Below are 26,670 nucleotides of genomic sequence, written 5' to 3'. Positions count from 1 at the left end.
AATCTGAGGTAGAGACACCCAGTACACCTATCTTATAGATGGGGAAACTGGGGTTTTAAAAACCTCACTTAAGCTTCCGTGTGTGTTGCTTAGTCGGGTCTGACTCTCTGTGGCCCCATGGACTGCAGCCCGCCAGGCTCCTCTGTCCCTGGGACTCTCCAGGAAGAACACTGAAGCGGGTTGCCCCTCCCTTCTCCAGGGATCTTCCCGACCCGGGGATGACACCCAGGTCTCCCGCATGGCGGGCAGACTCTTCAGCAGCTGAGCCACCAGGGGAGCCCCTCCCTTGAGGTTACACCACTACTAAGTGAGAAAGTACTAGGACTGGGATGGTAAGAAATACCTGCACACACACACCGCTTCCTGCTCGACCTCGCGTCTGCCTACAGAAAGGCTCCTCCCTCTCAGCGCTCCCCTGGCAGCTCCATGCCACTTTTTCTCAAGGTGCAAGCCCCATACGCGGCACTGTTTAGGCCTCTGTGAGTATGAAATTAACTGTCTTGTTTTATTGGCTATTTCTTCTGGAGAAAAGAATGTGCATTCAACCCTGCTCTGTAACATCCGAGTGGAGGCCTTGCAAGGTCCTCGCATTTACTGAGCTTATCTCCGTCCACAGCACAGCACATACTTTAGACCTGGGCTGCTTTATTCCAAATACACTGAGAGCCCCAAACTACCCTCTCGTTCTGGGGACCAACCTGTGGGCCTCTTCACAGTACGTGGTTTGGGTACAATGATCCCTTCAAGTCCTGAAAATAAGCTACACTCTGACTCCATCAGCGTCAGCAGTGGGGCCTTCATTCACCAACTCGACGTTAACACAACACCAGTGACACTCAAGGTGTCAAAGCCTCAGGCTGGGAGGACGCAGAGGTGACCCGGATACTACCCCTGTCCTCAGTACCTGCTTCAGGCGACCACGGCTTCTAAGCCATCTGGACGCCTCACCGTTCAAACCTACGTGCCACCTGATTCAAGCACAGTTCACTTATCCTGGTCTACACACGCCTTAAACTTCAAAAGAATCCTGGCAAAATGCTAAAACTTGCCTGGTAAAATGAAATTAGGTTTCATCCTTCCCCCATGAGTTGGAAAGGCTCCCAATGTTTGGGGTTCTCTGTCCACTAAAGTCCTGGGAATCAGGGCTCTGGAGTGCGGGTCCCGAACTGCCATTCTAGGTCTTTCTATCCCGTGTGAGCACAGCAGAGACCCTCTCATGGGTGCTGCCAGCGATGGATTTTGAACTGAAACGGAAGTTAGTTCTCACCCGCTGGCATCCATCTTTTATGTCCCAGAGAACCCCAAAGTTCAGATTCCTAACACGGTGGAAAACAAGACCCCTGAGACACAGCCTTGGCTATTCATTCTCCAGCAGCAGCTGCCAGGCCTCATCCCCCTGACCACAGCCCCTCGCTGCCCCCAGCCGCCACCCTGCGTCTCCAGCAAACTCCATCAAAGGCAAGAAGGCCACACACGCCTGCCCTCATTCCTACACTCTGACTTCACGGGGCTGTTATCCCAGGGAGAAAACATCCTGAACTCGACGGCGTGTTCTGCAAAACACTGTCTGAAATAGACCAAAACATATTTGGTAAAACAGCTCTTTGGCACAGGACTTTTAACAATGCTTTCTTTGGATGAGAAAAAATATTCATAATCCTCTTTCTTCACGAGGCTTGAATAACTCCCTCCAAAATGTTAAAAACATTGAAAAGAAATATCTCCCTTAGCTTCTTCAACAACTAAATGGCTTAAAAAAAAAAAAAAAGTGGGAGAAAAGCAGAAAATTCAAAGATCTGCAGAGATTTAAGAAAAGTATCAGCAGAACACCCCCTGTAGCCCTGTGTGGATCCTGATTTGAACCACAGAGGGTACAGATGTTTCTGAGACAGTGCGGGAAAAGCTGAGACTGAACTGGGCATTAGACGATGGTTATTAACAGTGTTAAGTGTGATGATGGCACCACAGTTTTGTTTTCTAAAATGCTGCTTTCTGTTCGAGATACTGAATATTTATAGTCGAAATATATGTGCGATGTGCTGTAACAGGGGCGTCCCAGGTGGCGCTAGTGGTAAAGGACCCGCCTGCCAATGCAGGAGAAGCAAGAGAGCTGGTTCGATCCCGGGTCAGGAAGATCCCCTGGAGGAGGACATGGCAACCGAATCTCACGACAGTGAACCTGGCGGGTTATAGTCAACAGGGCTGCAAAGAGTTGGACATGACTCTTTGTCTGATTGAAGCGACTTAGCATACACACACACACACACACACACACACATACACACACATGCTGTAATTGACTGTCTGCCCCAAAACTTAAAGGCAGGAAAGGATGACAGCATCTGAAGTTGGATGACAGGGACATAGGAAGTCACTGTGCTGATGTCTATTTTTGAATGTTCCTGACATTTCCCATATGAAAAAAATTTTTTTACTGTCTAGAAACTATTTCCTACAATATACAAAGTTTCGGACTTCCCTGGTAGTCCAGTGACTAAGACTCCACACTTCCAATGCAGAGGGTGGCGTGGGTGGCGTTAGTGGTAAAGAACCCCACCTGCAAGACATGAGAGACGTGTGTTCGATCCCTGGGTTGGGAAGATCCCCTGCAGGCGGGCATGGCAACCCACTCCAGTGTTCTTGCCTAGAGAACCCCACGGACAGAGGAGCCTGGTGGGCTAGAGTCTGTGGGGTCGCAAAGAGTTGGACAGGACAGAAGTGACTTAGCACCGCACGCACAAAGTATGTAAGACACTTGATACGGATGATTAAGCAAAGCAAAAATACTTTCATTTCTACAGTTAACTCCCGTTTTCCAGATCAAGAGGTAAAATGACTTGTGGAGGCCCTGAGCTGAAGCAGCCGGACCCGGACAAGGACTGGGCTTTCCCACACTGTGCGGTCCGGAGGGCCAGTCCACTGACGTGCACTTTACTTAAGATGGAAGGGTGGGTTGAGGCCAAGGCTGAGGGAGGGAAAGGGAAGGGATTCTGACAGGTAATTACTGCCAGGCTGACGGCCAGGGAAGACCAGAGAGCCAGGTCTGCCCTCGGGGGCAGACAGCACACACCTTCTTTTTGTCAGACACACGTTCAGATGCCAGGAGCCGTCACTCATTAAGTGGAACTTCGGATACACCAATTATAGTATATCCATGAAACACGAAGACCTGGAAGTTTTTCCTCAGAGAAAACCTGATTCATTATACCAGAAAAACCTTCAACGCTATTGTTACTGTGATTCACCTTCAGTCTAGTTATTACCTGGCAGCATATAAACTCTTTATTTCCTAGGAAGAGCCGGAGAAGGAGGTCACGCCTGGCTGCACAAGTCACTTGTTCTAGCGTGGCTCCTCCACCCGGGCAGACAGAGGTGGGCTTCTGTCACCTGATGCCAATGCCAAGGAATGGGGCGTGGGGGACGGAGCCAGCAGTGAGGGTGTGTGTTAAGTCACTTCAGTCGTGTCCGACTCTTTGAGACTCCATGGACTGTAACCTGCCAGGCTCCTCTGTCCATGGGGATTCTCCAGGCAAGAACACTGGAGTGGGCTACCATGCCCTTCTCCATTGGATCTTCCCAACCCAGGGATTGAACCCACGTCTCCTGCCTTGGCAGGCGGATCCTTTACCACTAGCGCCACATGGGAAGCTCAGTGGGGAGGGCAGACCCTGCAAAGGGGAAGGGGCACCTCGACCACCCACAGCTGGCACAGGGGTTGGAAGGGTGCCCATGCTCTGGCTCACGTGTTCTGAAACTCGTGCTTTTCCCTCAAGATCCTTTTGAACCCAAGGGAAACTTCTGGAACTCCTAGAAAACCTTTCTTCTTTAGACAACTCTCACAATCAACCATTCACACTTCGATTCTCTTTGGCACAATCCAGCCCCTACCCATTGTTAAGACTTCTAACTGGGAGGCACAAGGAATATATTAAAAAGCCACATATGTCAGGCTTCCCTGGTGGCTCTGTGGTAAAGAATCCGCCTGCCAAACGCAGGAGACACAGGTTCAATCCTTGATCCAGGAAGATTCCCACAAGTCACAGAGCAACTGAGCCTGTGCCACTAACTATTGAACCTGTGCTCTAGAGCCCAGGAGCTGCACCCAGAGAGCCACAGCGACTGAAATCCGTGTGCCTAGGGCCTGTGCTCCACAGGAGGAGAGGCCACGGGAGGGGAAGCCCTCACACCGCAGCTGGAGAGCAGCCCCTGCGTGCCACAACTAGAGAAAAGCGCGCAGAGCAACGAAGACCCAGCACAGTCACAAAATAAAGCAAAGAATAAATAATAATTTTTTTTTTTTAAGCTATAAATGTCGTTTCTGATGACCTCACTGGCATGGCTTCTCAAGGGCTTTTCCATACAGTGGACGGAACAAGCATGGGAGGCCCACCACAAGCACCAGCCCATGAGGCCTGCGGAGACCACCGCCACCGCTCCGGGAGACGCCCACCAGCTGCACCATCCTCACAGGCCAGAGAGGCCCCACTGAGCCCCAGAGGAGCTGGCCTCAGACGTCCCTGTCGCTCAGGCGGCCAGGCCCCCACCACTGGCTGGGGCGAGGCCGCCCTTCCTCACGGGCTCAAAGTGGCTGCCGAGGCACACACCTTCCACATGGAAGCCTCCCGCTCCATCTACGTGAGGACCGAGGCCAGAGAGAGGAAGACCCAGGAACCACCGCAGCCCCCCAGAAGGAAAGGAAACACTTGGGGCAGGGGGAAACACATGAGACACTCCTCACCTTTGGATCCCTCTTGGTCACCAGGATGTACAAGGTCTTCTTATTCAAATCGAAATGGCTGCAGACGTCCCTGGCAGCCTCGGGACCCTGGGTCACCATGGCGGCCATCAGGTTCAGGCAGGCTCGAGCCATCCTGTTCAGGACAAGCGGGACCTGGTGTCGTGACGGCAGGACCACAAAGGCCCCCTCACCTTGAGCCAGCTGCAACCTCTCTGTGCGGTCTGCTGGCCCCACACCAGAAACCAGGAGGAAGGAAACACGGAGACATGCCCTTTCTTTAAGAAAAAAAATACCCTAACAAAATCTTCAAAGTAAGCTAAAAAACTGAGTCTGAGGACAATCCAAGAACTCAAGATGAAGGTACAGAGAAGATGGAAATGTCTCTCTCCAGTAAATCATCATGGAGCTGGACCCCACTCCCACCCAGTGCAGGCCAGGGGAAGACTTCTGCACAGGGGACATCTCTAGATGCAAGTGCCTGGCGGCCTTTCTACCCTGTGGTAGGTCACCCAGAATCCGCAGTGACTGAGCACCTACCACACCCTATTTAAGTGCTGGGAAAACAGCAATTTAAGAGACCGTCAAGGCCCCACCCTCATGCACCCTGCATCCCAGTGGAGGGAGACAGTGGGTCAGGAGATGGCTATGGATATTATGGCACACATTCAGCTGTGCCATAATGGGATGGTCAGATAGGGCCTCCCTGAGATGACACCTCCGCAAGGCTATGAAGGTGGAGAGGGAAGGAGTTTGCGAGGACCTAGGAGATGACGGTTAAAAGGACAGGCAGCATTAAGGAGGTCTGGGGTGTTCCCTAGACCACAGGGGGAGTGGCAGGGTGGGAGCAGAGGGACCCGAAGCAGCAGAGGAGTTGGTGACAGCGAGGGGACAGTCAACAGGAGGAGGAGGGGCACTGCCATAGCCTCGGAAATAGCTCAGCTCTGCCGGCGGGTAGAGGAAAGGCCAAGTGCCCTTGTGGAGAGCTGAACGCTGACCAAGTCCAAGGCTAGTCCTGCCACGTACAGGTGGCCAACTTACCTGTAACCCGAGGCATACAGGGACTCACAGATGAGCTTCATGTGGTTATTCATTAGCTTCTTCACGATGTTGGTCCCCACCACGTGAAAATGGGAAAGGTCACTGGCTGTCCGCAATAATATGGCCTCGAAAACTTGAAATACTAAAAGCATCTGCAAAGACAGAATCGAGGTGCTTACAAATCATCTCCTTTTCTTTTCCGCCTCTACAGACATTTGTCTTAGCCACAGTCACCTGCAGGTTTAAATCTTTCAATCTGCCAGATCCCGAATCAGACACAGAGATCTGCCAGGCCCTGAGTCTGGAATTAGCCTTGCTCCAAGAGTCTAGCTAAATAGAGAACAGCTTGCTTACAATTAAACCAAATGAAATTAAAAGAGAAATTTCTAGTAATGATTCCACCTCACTGCTTTGGGGATATTCAGGTCTACAGCCTTACAGCAATAATCCTGAGACTTCAACAGGTTCATAAACGCCTCAAATTCTGAGCCTCTTTGGAAGCAGAAAACAACAGACAACTCAATATACATCTCTACCTGGGACACAGAGTCTTTACCTATTCCCCTTCCGTTAAAGCAAACCATTCAGAAACCAAGTGTGTTTAGACAAGAATCTATGAGCCTTCCTTCTGCTATTATTCAACAGTAACAAGTTAGCACTTTCCTCTAAAGGCTTTCAAAGGTTACAATGCAAAAATGAATGTATCTCTATAGCCCAGGCACAAAGCATCATTTTCAGTAGAAAGCTGGTAACTTTCTACTGGTAATTTTGGAGATTTATATCACATTTCGTTTCATCAAGCTTAATGTAATAGTTGTTATTTAGTCGCTCGGTTGTGTCCAACTCTTTTGCAACCGCATGCACTGTAGCCCACCAGGCTCTTCTGTCCATGGGATTTTCCAGGCTAGAATACTGGAGTGGGTTGCCATTTCCTTCTCCAGGGGATCTTGCCCACCCAGGGATCGAACTTGGGTCTCCTGCTTGGTGGGTGGGCTCTTTACCACTGAACCACCAGGGCAGCCCTAACACAACAGTAGCACTGACTTTTGCTTCCCCCCATCAGGCCAGGCAAGGAAGAGCATACTTCACTTTCAGGGCGCTTCTCCCCACTCAGGAGCTGGAACATCTCGGCACACTCCACAGAAATCTTGATGTACCCCTCCACAACATCGTACACGTCTTCTCGGGGGAGCTTCTTAGCAGCGGAAACAAATGCCTCCAGGGCTGAAACGAGAGGCAGGGTCAGATGTTAATAAGGACGGTCTCTTTAGAAACAATCCCCGGTGCTACGGTGACAGAGGCAGATTGCTGGCAGGAAATAGCCAGGTGACTGGAAGCGGCCCATGACAAGATGGAACAGAGGAGCAGGGTGGAGACAGGAAGATCGAGAGGACATGTCCTTAAGTCATGGGGAGCATCTTTCAAAGGCACTGGCTGAGAGCAGAACCCTTCCTGATGCAGGAATCCTCCTGATGGGTTACTATTCGATGCTCCTGGGCATCTTTTATCAATGTAACCCTGCTCTCCATCCCCACCACCCATCAACTGAAGGGGGAATAATGGATAAAGAAAATGTGGTATATCTATACACAGAAATACACATAAAAGGGACTTCCAGTGATTAAAACTTCGCCTTCCAATGCAGGGGGGCAGGTCTCAACCCCAAGGAGCAAAGATCCCAGAGGCCTCCTGGCCAAAAAAACACAAAACAGAAAACAGAAACAATATTGCAACAAATTCAATAAAGACTTTAAAAAGGGTCCACATCAGGGACTACCCTGGTGGTCTACCGGTTAAGACTCTGTGCTTCCACTGCAGGGGGCATGGGTTCGATCCTTGGCTGGGGAACTCAGGTGGCACATGCTGTACGGTGCAGCCATACATAAGTAAATGAGCGAACAAATAGATAACTAAAGCAAAATAAATATGTTTTAAACTGGTCCACATCAAAAAAAAAAAAAAAACAAAGGAAAGAAATACACACAATGGAATATTATTCAGCCTTTAAAAAAGAAGGACACTGGGGACTTTTCTGGTGGTCCAGTGGTTAAGACTCCAAGCTTCCACTGCAAGAGGTACAGGTTCAATCCTAAGATCCCACATGCCACTCAGTGCAGCCAAAATTTAAAAAATTTAAAAAAGAAAGTAGGAAACTTCACCTTTTGCAACATTCTATATGAACCCTGAAGGTAGTAAATGAAACAAGTTAGGGAAAGACAAATACTGTATGTTCTCACTTACACATTCAATCTAAAAATGGCAGGGCCCATCTGATTCTTACCATTTGATCTCTACCCCAGCAAATAACAGCCCCTTGTAAATAATGAACAAATGAATGAATGAAATGTATGTGCTTAGTCACTCAGTCATGTCCAACTCTGCGACCCTTTGGACTGTAGCCCACCAGGCTCCTCTGTCCATGGGAGTTTTCAGGCAAGAATACTGGAGTGGGTTGCCATTTCCTTCCCCAAAAACTAATGAACAAATGAATGAATGAAATGTGTAATTCTATGCTAAAGCAGGTATCATCTTCCTAGTACTAGCTAGCAGTTGCAGATATCAAACCTTTATAAAAAAAATCTGTGGAAGACAAACTAGAAACTGAGGATATACTGGCCATGAACTTAATAATTTTTCACTTGAGAGAAACACTGTCACTGTTTCATTTTGACACAATGCCAGTGTTTCCACATATTAGCCTAATTCGATTGTGCTTTGTCCTCATAATCTAAATACTTTCTAATGGATTACAAGAAGTTGTGCAGGGTGATCACACTTTTCAAAAAGTGAAATTATAGAATCTACCTCCTGTCAGTCACTAATCTTGGTCAACTGACAGGCCCTGCAGTGGCTTCATGTGATAGCTTATTACGTGTTCTCGGGTCAGTGTGAGTGGTGGAGAATCAAAGCTACGCAAAACAGAGCTGACAGCTATGGCAGTAACTGCAAACAGGCTCACTGAACAGCCCCGAACCGACTCTTGCAATCCCATGGACCATAGCCCTCTGTCCATGGTATTCTCCATGGAGAATACTGGAGTGGGTTGCCATGCCCTTCTCCAGCGGATCTTCCAGACCCAGAAATCGAACCTGGGTCTCCTGCATTGCAGGCAGATTCTTTACCGATTGAGCTATGAGGGAAGCCTCCGACTCACGGTCAGGACTTTATAAATATCTGCTGTGAAAAAAAAAAAAATCTGCTGTGATTAATGAGGAGTACATTTATCCACTTTCCTAACAATTGCAATAAAAAGAATTTTAGAGCTTGCTGACAGATGCTGCCCGGGCAGGGGAAGCATGTACTCGCAGGGAAACTGTCACCACCAAGCAAATCGTGGCCCTGGACTCCCCGGCACCCAGGTCTCGGTTTCCCGACTGCAAATCGGGAGGCTGAGCTCTGACCCTCGCTGCAGAAAGGAGCTGCTGCGTCTGCACACGGAGGCCCCACGCAGACAGAAGAAGCTGGGAGATCGCCTCTCAAGCTCACGCTCTCTTCCCCCCTGCACTCACCCGGCCCCGCGCCCTGCGGGTCCCTCAGCTGAGCCTTGAAGCGCACGCCCGTGAGCTCTTCAGTGCGGGCCCGCTTGGCTGTGCTCGCCCGGGCAGCCGCGCCGTCCTGGCCGCCCGAGGCCTTCCTCTTGGGGACCCCCATGACCAAGCGGGCGGCGCGCCGGGATCCACGCACCCGGAGACCTGGAGGAAGCAAACGCGCAGTGACCCAGCCAGCCTCTCAGGGCTCACACGTGGGGGGAACAGGGGCGGGGCTGCGGAAGGGGCGGGGCCTCGAGGGAAAAGCCGACGGAAGGGGCGGGGCTTGTGAGCAGCGCGGTCCGGCGGAAATCCGGTAGTAGAGGTAAACGGTTTCCGAGTCTTGGGTTCCCGTATGGTGCTACGGTCGCAGCTGGGTCGCTGGCGGCTCGGGAGCGAGGTGACACTCTCCGCAACACGCTCCCCCTCCCCCGCTCGGCCGCGGCGAGGAGAGGGCCTTCGGCGGCCCTTCTCGAGGGTTCTTAGCAGGAAGAACCCCCAGATCCTCCTTTCCCGAAGGGCGCGAGCCCAGACCCGTGGTCGCAGCACAGTGAGATCGTTCTTGCCCTGAGGACGCTCTGCTGTGGCCTCTGGTACTTGATTAACACGCGGCGGGATTCGATGCTTTGCTTAAGTTGAAGTCTTCCTGGTGGGTCGGGAGGGTGGATGCCCCTGGCTAATAGATTGAAGGCGGGAGGAGAAGGGGACGACAGAGGAAGAGATGGTTGGATGGCATCACCGACTCAGTGGACATGAGTTTAAGCAAGCTCCAGGAGATGGTGAAAGACAGGGAAGCCTGACGTGCTGCAGTCCATGGGGTCCAAAGGAGTCGGATAAGACTGAGCGACTAAACTTAACTGCCAGGCGGGCTTATTGCGGGGAGGTCCTTGGTCAGGCAGCCGGTCCGAAGTCTTGAGGATGCCCCTAACCCCGACCCTTAGTTTATCTCACCTCTCGGACAAAGACAGGCTTGCCTGGTGGAATGTCACCTTTCGGCCCTGCAGGGTGGGAGGAGAGGATCAAATGAAGTCATGTCTGTGAAAACCCCTAGTGGACAGCGCAGCGGCCGCCACATCTAAGCCCCGGGTCATTAAAATGGAAACAGCGAGGTCAGCTGTTGCCGAGCGGAGAAAATGATGCCGTGTGCAAAACTGCTTTGACGGGGGGAAAAGGACTGTGTGTCTTTGTAAGATGTTACTCGTTGACTTGAGAGCCACATGAAATATTCTGAAATAAAATGGAGGCATCAATAAGTAAAAACAGGCCGGTGCGTTCCTAATACCCCTTCATCAATACGTGGTTCTGTGTTCAAATAAATCATGAGCCAGGTCATGAGATGAGTAATTTGGTGATTCCTGGAATCATCAGTTAGCTCGCCCTCTAATTTGAGGAAATACTCTCCTGTGTTCTGTAAGCAGATCTGTATTGAATGTCTAAGGATGTGGGGTTTTTTGTGACCTGTTGAAGTTCCAGAATCTCTAATAGGAAACGTCTATGGGATTGAATGTGAGTCAAGCACAAGCAAGACTATTGTGCTTGTGGAAATGCTTACCTTGTAGGCAGGTCAGAGCAAGTGGCCTGACCAGTTATGAGTTCTTGCAGCAATATTAAGAGACAGGGATATGCCCAAAATTCCGGCTGTAAAGGGTAATACTCTTGTTAGTAAAGACAGACTTAATTATTTTTTAAAAAACTTTTTATTTAATATTGGAGTATAATAGATAACAATGTTGTGATAGTTTCAGGTGGACAGTAAAGGGATTCAGCCATGCATATACATGTATCCATTTCCCTCAAACTCCGCTCCCATCTGGGCTCCCATTTGGGCTGCCACATAACACTGAGCAGAGTTCCCTGTGCTATACAGTGGTTCCTTGTTGGTTATCCATTTTAAATATAGCAGTGTGTACATGTCCATCCCAAGCTCCCTAACCATCCTTTTCCCCCAACTTTCCCTCCACCCACCCCAGCCAGGAACCATGAGTTTGTTCTCTAAGACAGACTTAATTTTGACTAATCGTCAACACGGGTTCTTTTCTGTGGTGTATTGCCAGCCACCAAATTTGTTTTCAACCAGAGTGGACCTGACCAAAGAGACAGGAGGGAGAGAGGAGGGAGCAGGAGAGAGATGTAGGAAACAGTCAAAAACTATTCAGTTTCTGCCTGTGTGGCCTTGGGCATGTTATCAGTTCAGTTCAGTTGCTCAGTTGTGTCCGACTCTTTGCACCCCATGAATCACAGCACACCAGGCCTCCCTGTCCATCACCAACTCCCGGAGTTCACTCAAACTCATGTCCATCAAGTCGGTGATGCCATCCAGCCATCTCATCCTCTGTCGTCCCCTTCTCTTCCTGCCCCCAATCCCTCCCAGCATCAGGGTCTTTTCCAATGAGTCAACTCTTTGCATGAGGTGGCCAAAGTATTGGAGTTTCAGCTTCAGCATCAGTCCTTCCAACGAACACCCAGGACTCATCTCCTTTAGGATGGACTGGTTGGATCTCTTTGCAGTCCAAGGGACTCTCAAGAGTCTTCTCCAACACCACAGTTCAAAAACATCATTCTCAGCTTTCTTCACAGTCCAACTCTCACATCCATACATGACCACTGGAAAAACCATAGCCTTGACTAGATGGACCTTTGTTGGCAAAGTAATATCTCTGCTTTTCAATATGCTATCTAGGTTGGTCATAACTTTCCTTCCAAGGAGTAAGGCGTCTTTTAATTTCATGACTGCAATCACCATTTGCAGTGGTTTTGGAGCCCCCCCCAAAATAAAGTCTGACACTGTTTCCACTGTTTCCCCATCTATGGAGTGATGGGACCAGATGCCATGATGTTAGTTTTCTGAATGTTGAGCTTTAAGCCAACTTTTTCACTCTCCTCTTTCACTTTCATCAAGAGGCTTTTGAGTTCCTCTTCACTTTCTGCCGTAAGGGTGGTGTCATCTGCGTATCTGAGGTTATTGATATTTCTCCTGGCAATCTTGATTCCAGCTTGTGTTTCTTCCAGCCCAGCGTTTCTCATGATGTACTCTGCATATAAGGTAAATAAGCAGGGTGACAATATACAGCCTTGACGTACTCCTTTTCCTATTTGGAACCAGTCTGTTGTTCTATGTCCAGTTCTAACTGTTGCTTCCTGACCTGCATCAACTGTCTACAAAAAGGGAGCGAGTGGGAGAACTTGCCAGTACTACCCAGCTGACGGGTCCTGGACCATTCACCCAGTGTTTCCTAACCTCAGTTTAAAAACCAAGAAAGAGAAGTTGTTGTTGCCCATCCCAGCCTTAGCCAGAGACATACCAGATGGGGTATGGCTCAGAAGAACAGGTGGATGCATCAGACAAAGTCAGCCTGGTGCAGTGAATCACTGGTCACTAACCCAACTTGTTCAGATATGAGGCTCACCAATGAGCCTCTGGATGGTGACATCCTTTCTATGTAACAAGCCTGCATGGAGAGAAAGGACTTTATTTGCCCCCAAGAACCCTCCAGTCTACTGAAAATAAGCACCACTGTTCCTAGGACATTCTCAGCGGGCACCCACTTCAGCGCCCTTGTGCTTGCTGTTCCCGCCTCTGAAACTCTGCCCAGGCCTCATGTGGCCCATCTTCTGACTGCCTGTGGGCTCCTCCTCTCCACCTCTCACTCCCTAGCATCGTACCCTCCTCTGTTTTCCTTTGTCACCTTTATCACCTGCTGTTGTTGTTCAGTCGCTCAGGCATGTCCAAGTCTTGGCGACCCCATGGACTGCAGCACGCCAGGCTTCCCTGTCCTTCACTATCTCCTGGAGTTTACTCACGTCCATTGAGTCAATAATGCCATCCAACCATCTCAGCCTCTGTCACCCCCTTCTCCCCACCTACTAGTAATATTAGATACTTATTTGTTTGTCAGGCTCCTTTACTAAAATGTGCGTTCTATAATGACACAAAAGAAAATTCAGTGCTTCATTTTCACTGCCGAGAACAGGGCTTGGCAGCTCATAGGGCTCAATAAATATTTGTCAATTAGTTAAATGTCTATATAAATGAATAGAGACCTGGGTTTGATGTCAATCTATTTGAAAAGATAGGTTGACTAGGTATGCTGTCAAGAAGCCTCAGCAGGCAGGTTTTCCAGTCCACAAGCTTATGAACTGGCACCTGGACTGTGCTGAATTAGCCAGAGTCCAGCCTCTACTCGCCCACCAGTTCATCTCCTCTGGCCGTATTTCTTATTCACATCTGGTTAATGAGTGTGTTTATTTACTGCTATTTCAATATTACAGAATGAAACTCAAGTTCTAGAAAGGGGTAAAGGGAGATGCTCTATCAAAGACCCTGTCAAATTCGTATGAAAGCACGTTTATCACAAACTCTCAGGATGTCAGAAGGATACCTTGTATTCATAAGATGAAGTTGTCTTAACAGTTTACCCTGCATCATTTCATCGGTTAATAGCTTGTGAATGCAATCACATTACACAGAGAGGTATGGAATTCCTTTCTTTCCTGATACAAATTTTAGTCTCTTTAGTATGGCAGTTACCTGAGATCAAGAATATTGCATTATCTGTTTTTCAGTGAGAATAATGAAGCATTCTTTCAAAGACAGTTACTTGAACTCCAGTGAAAGACGCAGTGTCCATAGGCTAGAAGAGGCAAGTAAACCTACATAATATTTGCTATGTACATTGCACTAGACAGCCAGCCATAATAGATTCAGAAAAGTATTACACAGCAGCCTTACCCTTAAGAGATTTACAGTGTCACTGAGAACGTGACTCACCTGATAAGTTCAATCACAACAGAATTTAATGAAGAACCGAAGATGCTATTAGATGTTGCAAGACCATATAATTATTAAACAAATTATTAATATTTGAGCAGTAGATACATCACACTAGTATGATCCAGGTTAAGTCATTGTGAATTTCTTACTGAAGAAAGATAAGAAAACATAAGCATCAAATTTGTCCTTTTTTCTTCTCTGAGACTAAATTGAAGAAGAGCAGAAAATGTTCCCCTCTTGTCCAATATGGAATAAACTAGCCATAAGTGTGAGGTCCAGTGATAAAAATCATGACATAGATGACATTTGTCTTCTTAAATTTCCCCAGGTCCACTCTCTGCTCAGCCACCTCCTCACAGATGCACACGGCAGCTTCTTGCTGCTCCCATCTTCCCAAAGCCCCAACAGCCACAACTTTCCAGAATTTATATCCCTGGAAGTACTTATTTTTGTGCCTCACTCTGTATGCTAAGTCCCCCTTCTTCCCTACCCTTTCTCCTTAACCTGTTTCCTTACAAAAGCTGTTTCTAGCTGGTCATCGGAAGAGGTGAATTTGGTAAATTCACCATAACATGGGCTTCCCAGGTGGCTAGCTCAGTGGTAAAGAATACACCAGCCAATGCAGGAGATGTGAGTTTCATCCCTGGGTTGGGAAGATCCCCGAGAGAAGGAAATGTCAACCCACTCCAGTATTCTTGCCTGGAGAATCCCATGGACAGAGGAGCCTGGTGGGCTACAGTCCATGGGGTCTCAAAGAGTCGGACACAGATGACAGACTAAACGACAACAACCATAAGGTGTTAGAGAATAATATCAACTTGCAGCCAATCCACAAATGGTTTATACATTAAAAGAGGACATTTGGAGATCACAACTCCCCAGATGAATTTCTTGTAGGTGTGTTTTAGTCACTGTGGCATTGAGTGGGGGCTGGGGTGGGGGTATTCTGAACATTCTGCGTGAATCTGCTTGTGAATTCCAGCCATTGTGCCATATATTGTATTTTATATTTGAGGCAGGGGGGATGCCCTCATGTTTAAAAATATACTTCCAATCCATTTGAGGGTGAAAAAAAGTGAAGTCGCTCAGTTGTATCTGATTCTCTGCAACCCCACTGACTGTAGCCTACCAGGCTCCTCCATCCATAGAATTTTAAAGGCAAAAGTACTGGAGTGGGTTTCCATTTCCTTCTCCAGGGGATCTTCCTGATCCAGGGATCAAACCTAGGTCTCCCACATTGTAGGTAGACGCTTTACCATCTGAGCCTCGAGGGAAGCCCCTGCACCGATTCTGCTAGGACAAGTCCCACAAGAGTCATATCCTCAATTAACATATATTGTGTTGATGACCAGATCTCAGACCAGACTCTTCAAAAATACTAGGTTATTGAGTCGATGGCCCTGTTCTTTGAACAGCAAAATGGAGCAAAATCCATACCCAGTTTAGAGATTAACATGTTAATGATAAATTTCAAAGCTATTGTGAAAACTAGTTTAAGCTCTTAGTTACTGGACAGAAATATGAAAAAATATAAAAAATCTGAATGTCAATGTATTCAAATTGATGGATGGTATGAGAACTTTATACACATAAACAGAATACATTTTCTTCTTAAATATAATGGAATTGTCATAAAAATGGGCAATCTCCTAGGCCACAAAGAAGGTGCAAATTCATTCCCTCCAAATTAATATCATACAGACCATGTTCTCTGACCATCAGGCAGTAAAATTTGACCTTGATAATAAAAAGATAGGCTTTTTAAAATCTCATAAGTCTATGAGAGGGAAAAAAATTCTAAATAATCCTTGGGAAGCACTAGGGAATTTATGAAAGACTTGGAATACAATAAAAATGGGCACTTTACATCTGTGGGACACAAGTCTTAGAGGAAAATTCATAGCTTGAAGCATATGTATCAGAAAGCAAGAAAGACTGAAAACAAATGAACTGATAATACATATTCAAATCAAGAAATTGGAAAAAGTGCAATAGAATAACCAAAAGAAGTTAGAAGGAAAAGGAAGCAAAGATAAGGAGCCAAATCAATTACAAGTAGAATGAGAAAAACAATAGAGAATATTCACAAACCAAAAGCTGATTGCTTTGGTTTTTAGATTAAGTAAACATACCTGTGGCAAGATCAGTGAGGATGGAAAAATAAAGGATGCAAAACAACAAAACACAGGAATAAAACATTATACAAACATAAATTTTAAATAGTAAATATTTAAATATAATTACAAACATATTGAGAAACAACTATTCGAAACACTTTCAAAACTAAAAGTAATCTCAGAGTTAAAGTGACTGCACAACATCTTTAAGGAGAAAATTGTAAAAGAAGATCTTACTAACTAGACAGTAAAATATTCATGGAAGAATGTCTTCATGGTGCATATTTGTTAAGTCTTTCTAAATGAAGCTATAAAAGAAACTATTGCCATTCCAGTCAAAATCAAGAAACTAAAAAAATCCACAATAAATTTGTATAGAAAAATAAATGTCTGTGAGTAGCTAACTCAAAAAGACTTCTTTTTTGGATAAAGACATATCTTAAAGTTATAATAATCAAATTAGAATGGTAATGGTGAAAAAAAAAAAGTCAAATAACCTTCAGTTCAGTTCAGTCGCTCAGTCGTGTCCGACTCTTTGCGACCCTGTGAATCGCAGCACATCAGGCCTCCCTGTCCATCACCAACTCCCGGAGTTGACCCAAACTCATGTCCATCGAGTCGATGATGCCATCCAGCCATCTCATCCGCTGTCGTCCCCTTCTCCTCCTGCCCCCAACCCCTCCCAGCATCAGAGTCTTTTCCAATGAGTCAACTCTTCTCATGAGGTGGCCAAAATATTGGAGTTTCAGCTTCAGCATCAGTTCTTCCAATGAACACCCAGGACTGATCTCCTTTAGGATGGACTGATTGGATCTCCTTGCAGTCCAAGGGACTCGCAAGAGTCTTCTCCAACACCACAGTTCAAAAGCATCAATTCTTTGAAGAAAGTTCAGCTTTCTTCACAGTCCAACTCTCACATCCATACGTGACCACTGGAAAAACCATAGCCTTGACTAGATGGACCTTTGTTGGCAATGTAATGTCTCTGCTTTTTAATACACTATCTAGGTTGGCCATAACTTTCCTTCCAAGCAGTAAGCTTCTTTTAATTTCATGGCTGCAGTCACCATCTGCAGTGATTTTGGAGCCAAAAAAAATAGTCTGACACTGTTTCCACTGTTTCCCCATCGATTTCCCATGAAGTGATGGGACCAGATGCCATGATCTTAGTTTTCAGAATGTTGAGCTTTAAGCCAACTTTTTCACTCTCCTCTTTCATTTTCATCAAGAGGCTTTTTAGTTCCTCTTCACCTTCTGCCATAAGGGTGGTGTCATCTGCATATCTGAGGTTATTGATATTTCTGCTGGCAATCTTGCAGATGTTCAAGCTGGTTTTAGAAAAGGCAGAGGAACCAGAGATCAAATTGCCAACATCCGCTGGACCATGGAAAAAGCAAGCGAGTTCCAGAAAAACATCTATTTCTGCTTTATTGACTATGCCAAAGCCTTTGACTGTGTGGATCACAATAAACTGTGGAAAATTCTGAACGAGATGGGAATCCCAGACCACCTGACCTGCCTCTTGAGAAACCTATATGCAGGTCAGGAAGCAACAGTTAGAACTGGACATGGAACAACAGACTGGTTCCAAACAGGAAAAGGAGTATGTCAAGGCTGTATATTGTCACCCTGCTTATTTAACTTATATGCAGAGTACATCATGAGAAATGCTGGGCTGGAAGAAGCACAAGCTGGAATCAAATAACCTTAGGGAACAGAATACAAACTCAAATAAGACCTGTATCATGGAAATATAGGTTAACAACTCTGAAACTGCTTTTCATGTATCCTGGAGTTGAATCAATAAGCAAATGGATGGGAGATAATGGGGATCAGGTTTCTCACTGCTAAAGAGGGTAGATACTTATAAGCAAAAAGGTAAGGCTAAAATTAGGGCTTCCCTGGTAGCCCAGCTGGTAAAGAATCTTCCTGCAGTGCCGGAGACCCAGGTTCAGTTCCTGGGTCAAGAAGATCCCCTGGAGAAGGGATAGGCTACCCACTCTAGTATTCATGGTCTTCTCTGGTGGATCAGATGGTAAAGAAGCCACCTGCAATGCAGGGGACCTGGGTTCAACTCCTGGGGTTGGGAAGACTGGAGAAGGGCATGGCAACCCACTCCAGTCTTCTTGCCTGGAGGATCCTATGGACAGAGGAGCCTGGCAGGCTACAGTCCATGGGCTCACAAAGAGTTCTACACGACTGAATGACTAAACACAGCACAGCAAGGCCAGAATGAACCTGTCGGACTGGATAAAGGCTGGAGACATTGGCGGCCTCGTATTTAATCTAATATAAAGAGATACATTGATACAGAAATAAGTATAGATATTTGTTGTACCTGGATTTGTACACATGCATATATTTCCCAGCTCTTTTCACTGACAGAACTTATAAGCAATGATACCCCAATAGCATTGAGCACACCCAATACCTACATCTTGATTTCTAATACCATTTTCAAATAAAAGGAACCAGGACTCCTTGGAGAAATGGCTGTGACAGGGCACATATAAAATGAGCCCAGAGCATCTTGTAGTACCATAAAGTAAGAAATGCTTTAAGTGGGGGGTGAGGGAGTAGGGGGGCAATTATATGTCAAAGGGACCTAGGAACCAACCTGAGATAGTTCCCACTGGAACAATTTGTGACAAAATAATTAACAATATGAGTGAAAAAATAATCCAAACAATTGGATTATAATCTCAGGTATAAATTAATATTTATAAGTCTATACTGATAAAAAAATGATTTAAATGGGAGAGAAGATCTTCCTTATAAGGTAAGCTTCCTTACAAATACTTCCTACAAAAGTAATCCCAATAATATATGTAGATATTCCTTGATCCAAGAAGTGGAACTTAGTTCACACACTCCTCCCCCATCCTCCAGTGTAGGCTTGGTGACCAGCTTCCAAAGATTAGAGTATGGCAAAGGAAAAATGGTTGCTTCATAGTGGAGAAACATGACAACCACTACCTTAATTAAGTGATCGAGATTAACATCACTGGCAGTAAGTGATGTTGCTACCATGCACCCTGATGTGATGGGAAGGGTATTTTACATTTAGAGGATCCTTCCCCAAATCCATGACCCCAATCATATTAAAGATGTCATACAAATCTAAGTGGAGGGACAGTCTAAAAATATACATCACCCATACTCTTTAAAACTGTCAAGATCTTGAAAAACAAGGAAAGACTAGGAAACTGTCAAAGATCAGATGCAATTGCAGAGACATGGCAACTAAACACACTTTGATGGCCTGGACTGGATTCTGGGACAGAAAAAGGGACACTAGCGGAGAAGTTAGTGAAATAACGAATGAAGTCTGGAGTTTAGTTAATAGCAGTGTACCACAGTTGGTCTCTTAGTTTGAACACGAGTACCAAAATATGGATGAAAAATATGGCCACTAAATGAAACTGGGTGAGGCTGTACCAAATTCCTCTCTTCATATTTTCTGCAAATCTAGAATTAGTCCAAGATTAAAAATGTATTCAAAAGAAAACCAAGACCTATGCATATATAGGAGCTTGATAAATGGTAAAGATGGCACTCCTCGCTAACAATAGGTTTTCCACCAGAACACAGGTGTCGTGAAACCCACCACTGAATCTAAGCCAAGTGGCAAAGGAAAAGACTCATATCAACTCTGTCATCATTGGACATGTAGCTCAGGTAAGTCTGACATTCATGCCCATCTGATCTACAAATGTGGGGGGCTGACAAAGGAACCATAAACATTTGAGAAAGAGTCTGCTGAGATGGAAAAGGGCTCCTTCAAGGGTGCCTGTGTCTTGGATAAAGTGAAAGATGAATGTGACCACCATCAACATCTCCCTGGGGCAATGCAAGATCAGCAAGTATGACGTGACCATCACTGATATCCTAGGACACAGAGACTTTATCAAAAAGATGACTGCAGGCACATCTCAGCCAGACCATGCTGTCCTGATTGTTGCTGATGGTGAATTTGAAGCTAGTGTCTTCAGACCTATGAGCGTGTCCTTCTGGCTTACACACTGGGTGTGAAACAAGTAACTGTTGGTGTTAACAAAAGGGTTCCTACAGCCAGAAAGAGATATGAAGACACTGTTAAGGAAGTCAGCACCTACATTAGGAAAACTGGCTATAAGCCTGACACAGTAGCATTTGTGCCAGCTCTGGTTGGAATGGTGACATTCTGGAGCCATGGAAAGTCATCCATAAAGATGGCCGTGCCAGCAGAACCATACCACCTGAAGCTCTGGATTGTATCCAGCTACCAACTTATCCGACTGACAAGCCCTTCTGTCTGCCCTTCCAGGACATCTATAAAATTGATGGAACTGGTACTATCCCCGTGGAGACTGCTGTTCTCAACCCCTAGCATGGTGGTTACTTGGCTCCAGGCAGTGATACAAATGAAATCCAGTCCCTTGGAATGTACCATGAGGGAAGCTCTTCCTGGGGAGTCCGTGGGCTTCAGTGTTGAGAAGGTGACTATCAAAGATGTTTGCCATGGCGCCATTCTTATGCTACTGCTACTGCTAAGTCACTTCAGTCGTGTCTGACTCTGTGTGCCCCCATAGACGGCAGCCCACCAGGCTCCTCCATCCCTGGGATTCTCCAGCAAGAATTCTGGAGTGGGTTGCCATTTCCTTCTCCAAGCATTCTTATGGTGGCAGTAAATATGACCTACCAGTGGAAGTAGCTGACTTCCTGACCATCCTGAACGGTTCAGGACAAACCAGTGACACCATGCATCTGTGTGCAGTTCTCGCACAGCTCACATTGCTTGCAGATTTGTGGAACAGTGGAGTTTTGACTGCTGTTCTGAGAAGAAGCTAGAAGGTGGGTCCATATTCTGGAAATCCTGCAAGACTAATATGTGTGTTGAGAGATTCTCTGATCCTCCTTAGGGTCGTTTTACTGTTCGTGACATGGGCCAGCCAGTTGCTGTGGGTGTCATCAAAGCAGCAGGCTGTTGGAGTTGGCAAGGTCACCGAGTCCGCCTAGAAAGTTCAGGAGGCTAAAGTAATATTATCCCGAATGCCTGCACCCCCATTTTAGTGGATGGTAAAAGAATGATCTTGAAACTGTTTGCCTCAATTGGCCATATAAGTGTAATAGTAAAAGACTGGTTAATGATAACAATGTTTCATTAAAAACCTTCAGAAGGGAAAGAGGTTTGGTGAGCTGGGGGTGGGGAGGTAGAGGTTGTTACTGTTGTTGTTTAGTCGCTAAGTTGTATCCGACTCTTTTTGCCATCCCATGGACTATAGCCTGCAGTCTCCTCTGTCCCTGGGATTTTCCAGGCAAGACTACTGGGGTGAGTTGCCATGTCCTCTTCCAGGGGTTCTTCCCAATCCCAGGACTGAACTCACGTCTCCTGCATTGGCAGGCAGATTCTTTACCACTTAGCCAGGAGGGGGGCAATTTTAAATTATTAGCTTTTAAAATAAACACTTTTTAATGGAAACAACTCGACCAAAACTTTGGCACATAATTTTGAGACCCTTGAAAACAAAGTTTAATGAGCAAAAAGGGGGGAAAAAAAAAAGATGGCCCTAAAGATGAATGGGAAAATGATGGTGTGGTGCATTGCAAAGCGCGCACAAAAATTCCTCTCAGCCTGGGCAGTAAGACTGCAGTTCCTTCCTCCAGACGGGGAAGGATTTCTTCACCCATCCAGGAACAATCTGGAATTAGAGGTCTCAGCAGCTGAGTGGCACTGTTGTCTTCTCCTCCTTTAGGTCTCCTCTCTGAGTATTGATTTTATTTTTTTTATTTTTATTTTATTGACTTTATTTTTCTGGGCTCCAAAGTCACTACAGATGGTGACTGCAGCCATGAAATTAAAAGACGCTTACTCCTTGGAAGGAAAGTTATGACCAACCTAGATAGCATATTCAAAAGCAGAGACATTACTTTGCCAACAACGGTCCGTCTAGTCAAGGCTATGGTTTTTCCAGTGGTCATGTATGGATGTGAGAGTTGGACTGTGAAGAAGGCTGAGTGCCGAAGAATTGATGCTTTTGAACTGTGGTGTTGGAGAAGACTCTTGAGAGTCCCTTGGACTGCAAGGAGATCCAACCAGTCCATTCTGAAGGAGATCAGCCCTGGGATTTCTTTGGAAGGAATGATGCTAAAGCTGAAACTCCAGTACTTTGGCCACCTCGTGCGAAGAGTTGACTCATTGGAAAAGACTCTGATGCTGGGAGGGATTGGGAGCAAGAGGAGAAGGGGACGACAGAGGATGAGATGGCTGGATGGCATCACTGACTCGATGGACGTGAATCTCAGTGAACTCCAGGAGTTGGTGATGGACAGGGAGGCCTGGCATGCTGCGATTCATGGGGTCGCAAAGAGTCGGACATGACTGAGCGACTGATCTGATCTGATCTGAACATTTTAACTACGTCAACACTGCAATTTTACTTTGTTGCTATTGAAGTAGTCCTGGATCACTAATTTCACATGTAATCATATTTCCAAAGAGGTTTGTTTGGGGAAGATCAGCCTTGAAAGTGCAAGAAGACCAATGGAATGCCAGGCAGGTCAAGTTGAATGGTGTACACTGGGAGTGGTGGCCAGTTCTGAACTAGTTGGAGAGGAGCGCTGTGGCAGTTTGGGGAGGCGGTGGGACCGTTCCAGGTAGAAGCCATGGCAAAGGCGCTGAGACAGCATCGTAATCAGAGGGATCAGGAAGTAGCAAAGGGGGCCGTGTGTCTGCAAGGGAGGCAGGGCCAGAGTCGTATAAGTGAGGTTGTTGGAGAGTCATCCAGACACAGTTTATGCAGTTCTTGTTGGCAAAGTAAGGTCTCTGGAGTATTCAAATTGTCTAGATTTGCAGTTCTTAAATCGGGAACCCAGCTTCCCAGAGCACCACAAGAAACTCACAGATTGGACAAGTTTTATAAGTGGAGGGAAATGCATCAATTCCTGACAGCCGTTGCAAAGTGTGAACTCAAGATATTTCATGGTTTGAGCATTCGATTGTGCTCTGTTTCTTTTTTCTTTTTCTTTCTCTGTGTTACTTTTCTGTCAAAGATATCAGCAGTTTTGCAAAGCTGGGATTTCAGTGGTTATTGTAATAAGAAGTAAGAGCCAAGAAAAATCTACATGAAACAGAAAATAAGGGTAGAAGTGTCTAATGTGATTTCAAGTTTAGAAAGATAGCAGTATGCCTAATAGGTGCACACATCTCCTTAGTAAATAATTGATGTTATTTAAGAATAAAAGAAAAAATATTTTCTTTTAAATGCTGTGCATTTCCCCTCACATAGGTACTTAATTGTTAGAACATAAATACTTGCTAAGTTGTTTGGGTCTAACTATTTCATAAATTTGTAACAATTTGGTAACTTGATTTTTTTTTTTTTTTTAGCCTAGGGCCCTGGGAAAAAGTCTCTGAGACCCTAAGGCCACCACGAGTTGAGAAAGTTTGGGACTCTCTGCTCTATACCCTTAATTGGTACTCACTTTTGAGGATTCAGAATTCCCATCAATGGACTTCAGTTTTTTTTCTTTTTGGTAGCTTTAAGTTTCCCCAGTCAACACAACTGAGCGATTAGTACTACTTTACTTTTTGGGGAATGATCATTTAAATTCAATTTTTCTTTCTTCCTTTCTTTTTGTATACCATGTCCATAGCCATGTTGTTCACAATATCAAGAGGCAGATACAACCCAAGTATCTATCAAAAGATAAAAAGATAAATAAAGTGTGGTGTACACCTACACTGGAATACTATCCAGCCTTAAAAAGGAAGGAAATTCTATACATACTACAACGTGGATGAACCTTGAAGACCTCATGTTAAGTGAAAGAATTCGGACACAAAAGGACAAATGCTATATGATCACAATTGTATGAGGGACCTAGAGTAGTTAGATCCATAGAGACAGAGGTAGAATGTTGATTGTCAGGGCCTGGGGAGAGCGGAGAAAGGAGAGGTCTTGTTTAATGGGGAAAGAGCTCTAGCTTTTGAAGATGAAGAATGTTAGGGAGACAGATGAAGTAATAGTTGCACAACAATGTTAATGTACCAAATGCCATTAAATTGTACACTTAAAAATGGTTAAAATGGTAAATTTTAGGTTAGATGTGTTTTACCACAATAAAAAAAAATGATTTATGAATTTCACAGGTCAGGGTTCATTCCTAAGACATAAATTAAGAGTCTCACCTACAGAGGGCGCCCTTGTCAGTTCCTAGACTTTCCCTTGTGGGGTTGCAGGAACTGTACCTTCATTTGAAAATGGTGAAGATGTTTGGTAGAAACCAACACAATACTGCAATTAGAAATAAATGAATTTTTTTAAATGGTGACGATGCTACCTTTTATGTTATACGTATTTTTATCACAGTAAAAACTAATTTTAAAAAAGCAAGATTACATAGTGTGAGGCCTTTTAGGATTGGACGAGCTGATGTCCAGATTTGGCTGAATTTAATCATTCACAATACTCCAAGAACCAAACAGCCCCCCAGAAAAACATTTGTTCATACTATATTCTTCATCTACAAAGAGAAAAATATGAACAACATAGAAACAACATGCAAAAAAAAAAAAAGAAAGAAATTAAAATATGTATTTAAGAAAACATTGGGCTTCCCTGGTGGCTCAAATGGTAAAGAATCTGCCTGTGGTACAGGAGACTCAGGTTCAATCCCTGGATCGGGAAGATCCCCTGCAGAAGGGAAGGGCTACCCATTCCAGCATTCTTGCCTGGAGACATTCCATAAACAGAGGAGCCTGGCAGACTACAGTCCATGGGGTCACAAAGAGTCAGACAGGACAGAGCAACTAAGCACACACACACACACACACACACACACACACACACACACAAGCAAAAGCATTAAGGAATGTCAAGGAACCAGTAGAGATTTAGCCCAGTTTCCTGAAATCCTACGTCTAATTTAGAGTGTGGGCTTTTAGAGCCAAAGTGGAATTTTGAGTCCAGCATTTTCCTCTTGAAACTTGAAAAATGAAAGACAGGGAGGTCCAATGCCTCTGTGGGTGGCTGTCTGTGGGTGGCAGGGACCAGGTACAGACTACTGCACTTGACGCCTTTGACCTTGGACCAACCCCAGTGTTGAGCCCATATCCTTCAAGGCCTCCTTCCAAGGACTTTTGGGTCAAACATTCCCCTCGCAGCCTCTCTCCGCTCCATCCCCAGCTTTCACAGTCCTCAGCAAGCATGCTGTTTGCTATTGATGTGGCTCTTTTGTGCCAGCTCTATAAACAAACCACCGTTTGTTGCTTTCTAAAAATAAGCCTTTTTAGCTCTGGATGACATTAGGCCTCAGTATCCTGAGCTGAAAGGTTGGTTTCTTTGCAGCTGACAAATGGTGGCTTATGTCTTCTCAGAGCAGCTGCAGCCCATCTTTGTTGAGAGCCCCAAAGCCTTACCTTGATGGCTTAGAGAGAGGACCTGCTCGGGGCTGGGAGTTGAAGTGCCTAGCACACAAACATCCTCCAAAATAGATTTGGCTACATGGGGAGGATCTCAAGGAAGGAGGAAAATAAGGTGGAAGCTTAGAGCCGTGAAGAAGGAACAGGGTGGCTTCAAAAGGAAAAAATTAAAACGGCAGGAATTAAGGTATGTAATTTACAATGTCCACCAAGGATGCATCTTAGACACAGAACAATTATTCCAGGTACGGAAGCACTTCTCAAGCTCGTATGCAAGAAGGGCCAATGGTCCATTCCATAGAAAGCAACACTTTTATTTTATTCCGTCTTAGCATCCATCTCCTAATTCCTGTGCCTTTGCAGTTTAAGAGGACTTCAGATCCTGCTGCAGTTGATCTGCATGAGTTGGGTTGTCGGTTTCTGTATCTGAGACAAGGACATACTGGTAGTGCCTGGGCCAGCTTCATGGGCACGTGGCCTGTGCAGTCGCTCAGGGCCCTGTGTTCGAAGAGACCATGCTGGGTTTACTGCCCTGCCATCACTACCTTGAAATTTGTAATAATTTTTGAGCAAGGAGCCACGCGTTTCCATTTTGCTACTGAAGCCGAAGCTCTAATACTTTGGCCACCTGATGTGAAGAGCTGACTTTTTGGAAAGGACCCTGATGCTGCAAAAGATTGAAGGCGGGAGGAGAACGGGACGACAGAGGACGAGATGGTTGGATGCCATCACTGACTCAATAGACATGAGTTTGAGCAAGCTCCGGGAGATGATGAAGGACAGGGAAGCCTGGCGTGCTGCGGTCCATGGGGTTGCAAAGAATCAGACACGACTGAGCGACTGAACAACAGCAGTTAATTCTGTAGCTGGTCTCAGTCAGTACCCCAGAGCTTAGGTATCTGATGGTTTATTTTCAGAGAGGGAAATGGGAGCAGGGGGTAACTGGCTTCCATTTTGCTGGGAGCACACAAAGTATGAGGAAAGGAGAAAAAAATAAATAGAATTCTTTAATGTTCTCGCAAGATGTCAAAATTCTTAAAGAGATCAGATTAGGACTAAGATGTGATTTAACAGGG

At 45.7% G+C, this 26,670-nt stretch overlaps 1 protein-coding gene and 1 long non-coding RNA gene across 2 annotated transcripts in view; one reads left to right on the top strand and one right to left on the bottom strand.

Annotated features, from left to right (window-relative positions):
* URB1 (URB1 ribosome biogenesis homolog) overlaps positions 1 to 9,532 on the bottom strand; it is a 78,998-nt gene extending 69,466 nt beyond the window's left edge. Inside the window, exons 1-4 of the mRNA XM_055567690.1 lie at positions 9,286 to 9,532; positions 6,861 to 7,000; positions 5,777 to 5,928; positions 4,739 to 4,871 (exon numbers count right to left, since the gene is read on the bottom strand). Coding sequence (XP_055423665.1) covers positions 4,739 to 4,871; positions 5,777 to 5,928; positions 6,861 to 7,000; positions 9,286 to 9,427 — 567 coding nt within the window. The 5' untranslated portion in view covers positions 9,428 to 9,532. The remainder of the gene's footprint in view (positions 1 to 4,738; positions 4,872 to 5,776; positions 5,929 to 6,860; positions 7,001 to 9,285) is intronic.
* Positions 9,533 to 9,599: 67 nt separating this feature from the next.
* Positions 9,600 to 24,465, top strand: LOC129644711 (uncharacterized). The gene is made up of 3 exons (XR_008710945.1): positions 9,600 to 9,896; positions 19,776 to 19,869; positions 23,561 to 24,465. It is a non-coding gene; the product is annotated as an uncharacterized LOC129644711 (long non-coding RNA).
* Positions 24,466 to 26,670: the final 2,205 nt, after the last annotated feature.

This window comes from Bubalus kerabau, chromosome 2 (genome assembly GCF_029407905.1).
Source record: "Bubalus kerabau isolate K-KA32 ecotype Philippines breed swamp buffalo chromosome 2, PCC_UOA_SB_1v2, whole genome shotgun sequence".
Taxonomy (NCBI): Eukaryota; Metazoa; Chordata; class Mammalia; order Artiodactyla; family Bovidae; genus Bubalus; species Bubalus kerabau.
Note: the sequence above shows the minus strand (reverse complement) of the source record. Positions and strands in the feature narration are given on the sequence as shown.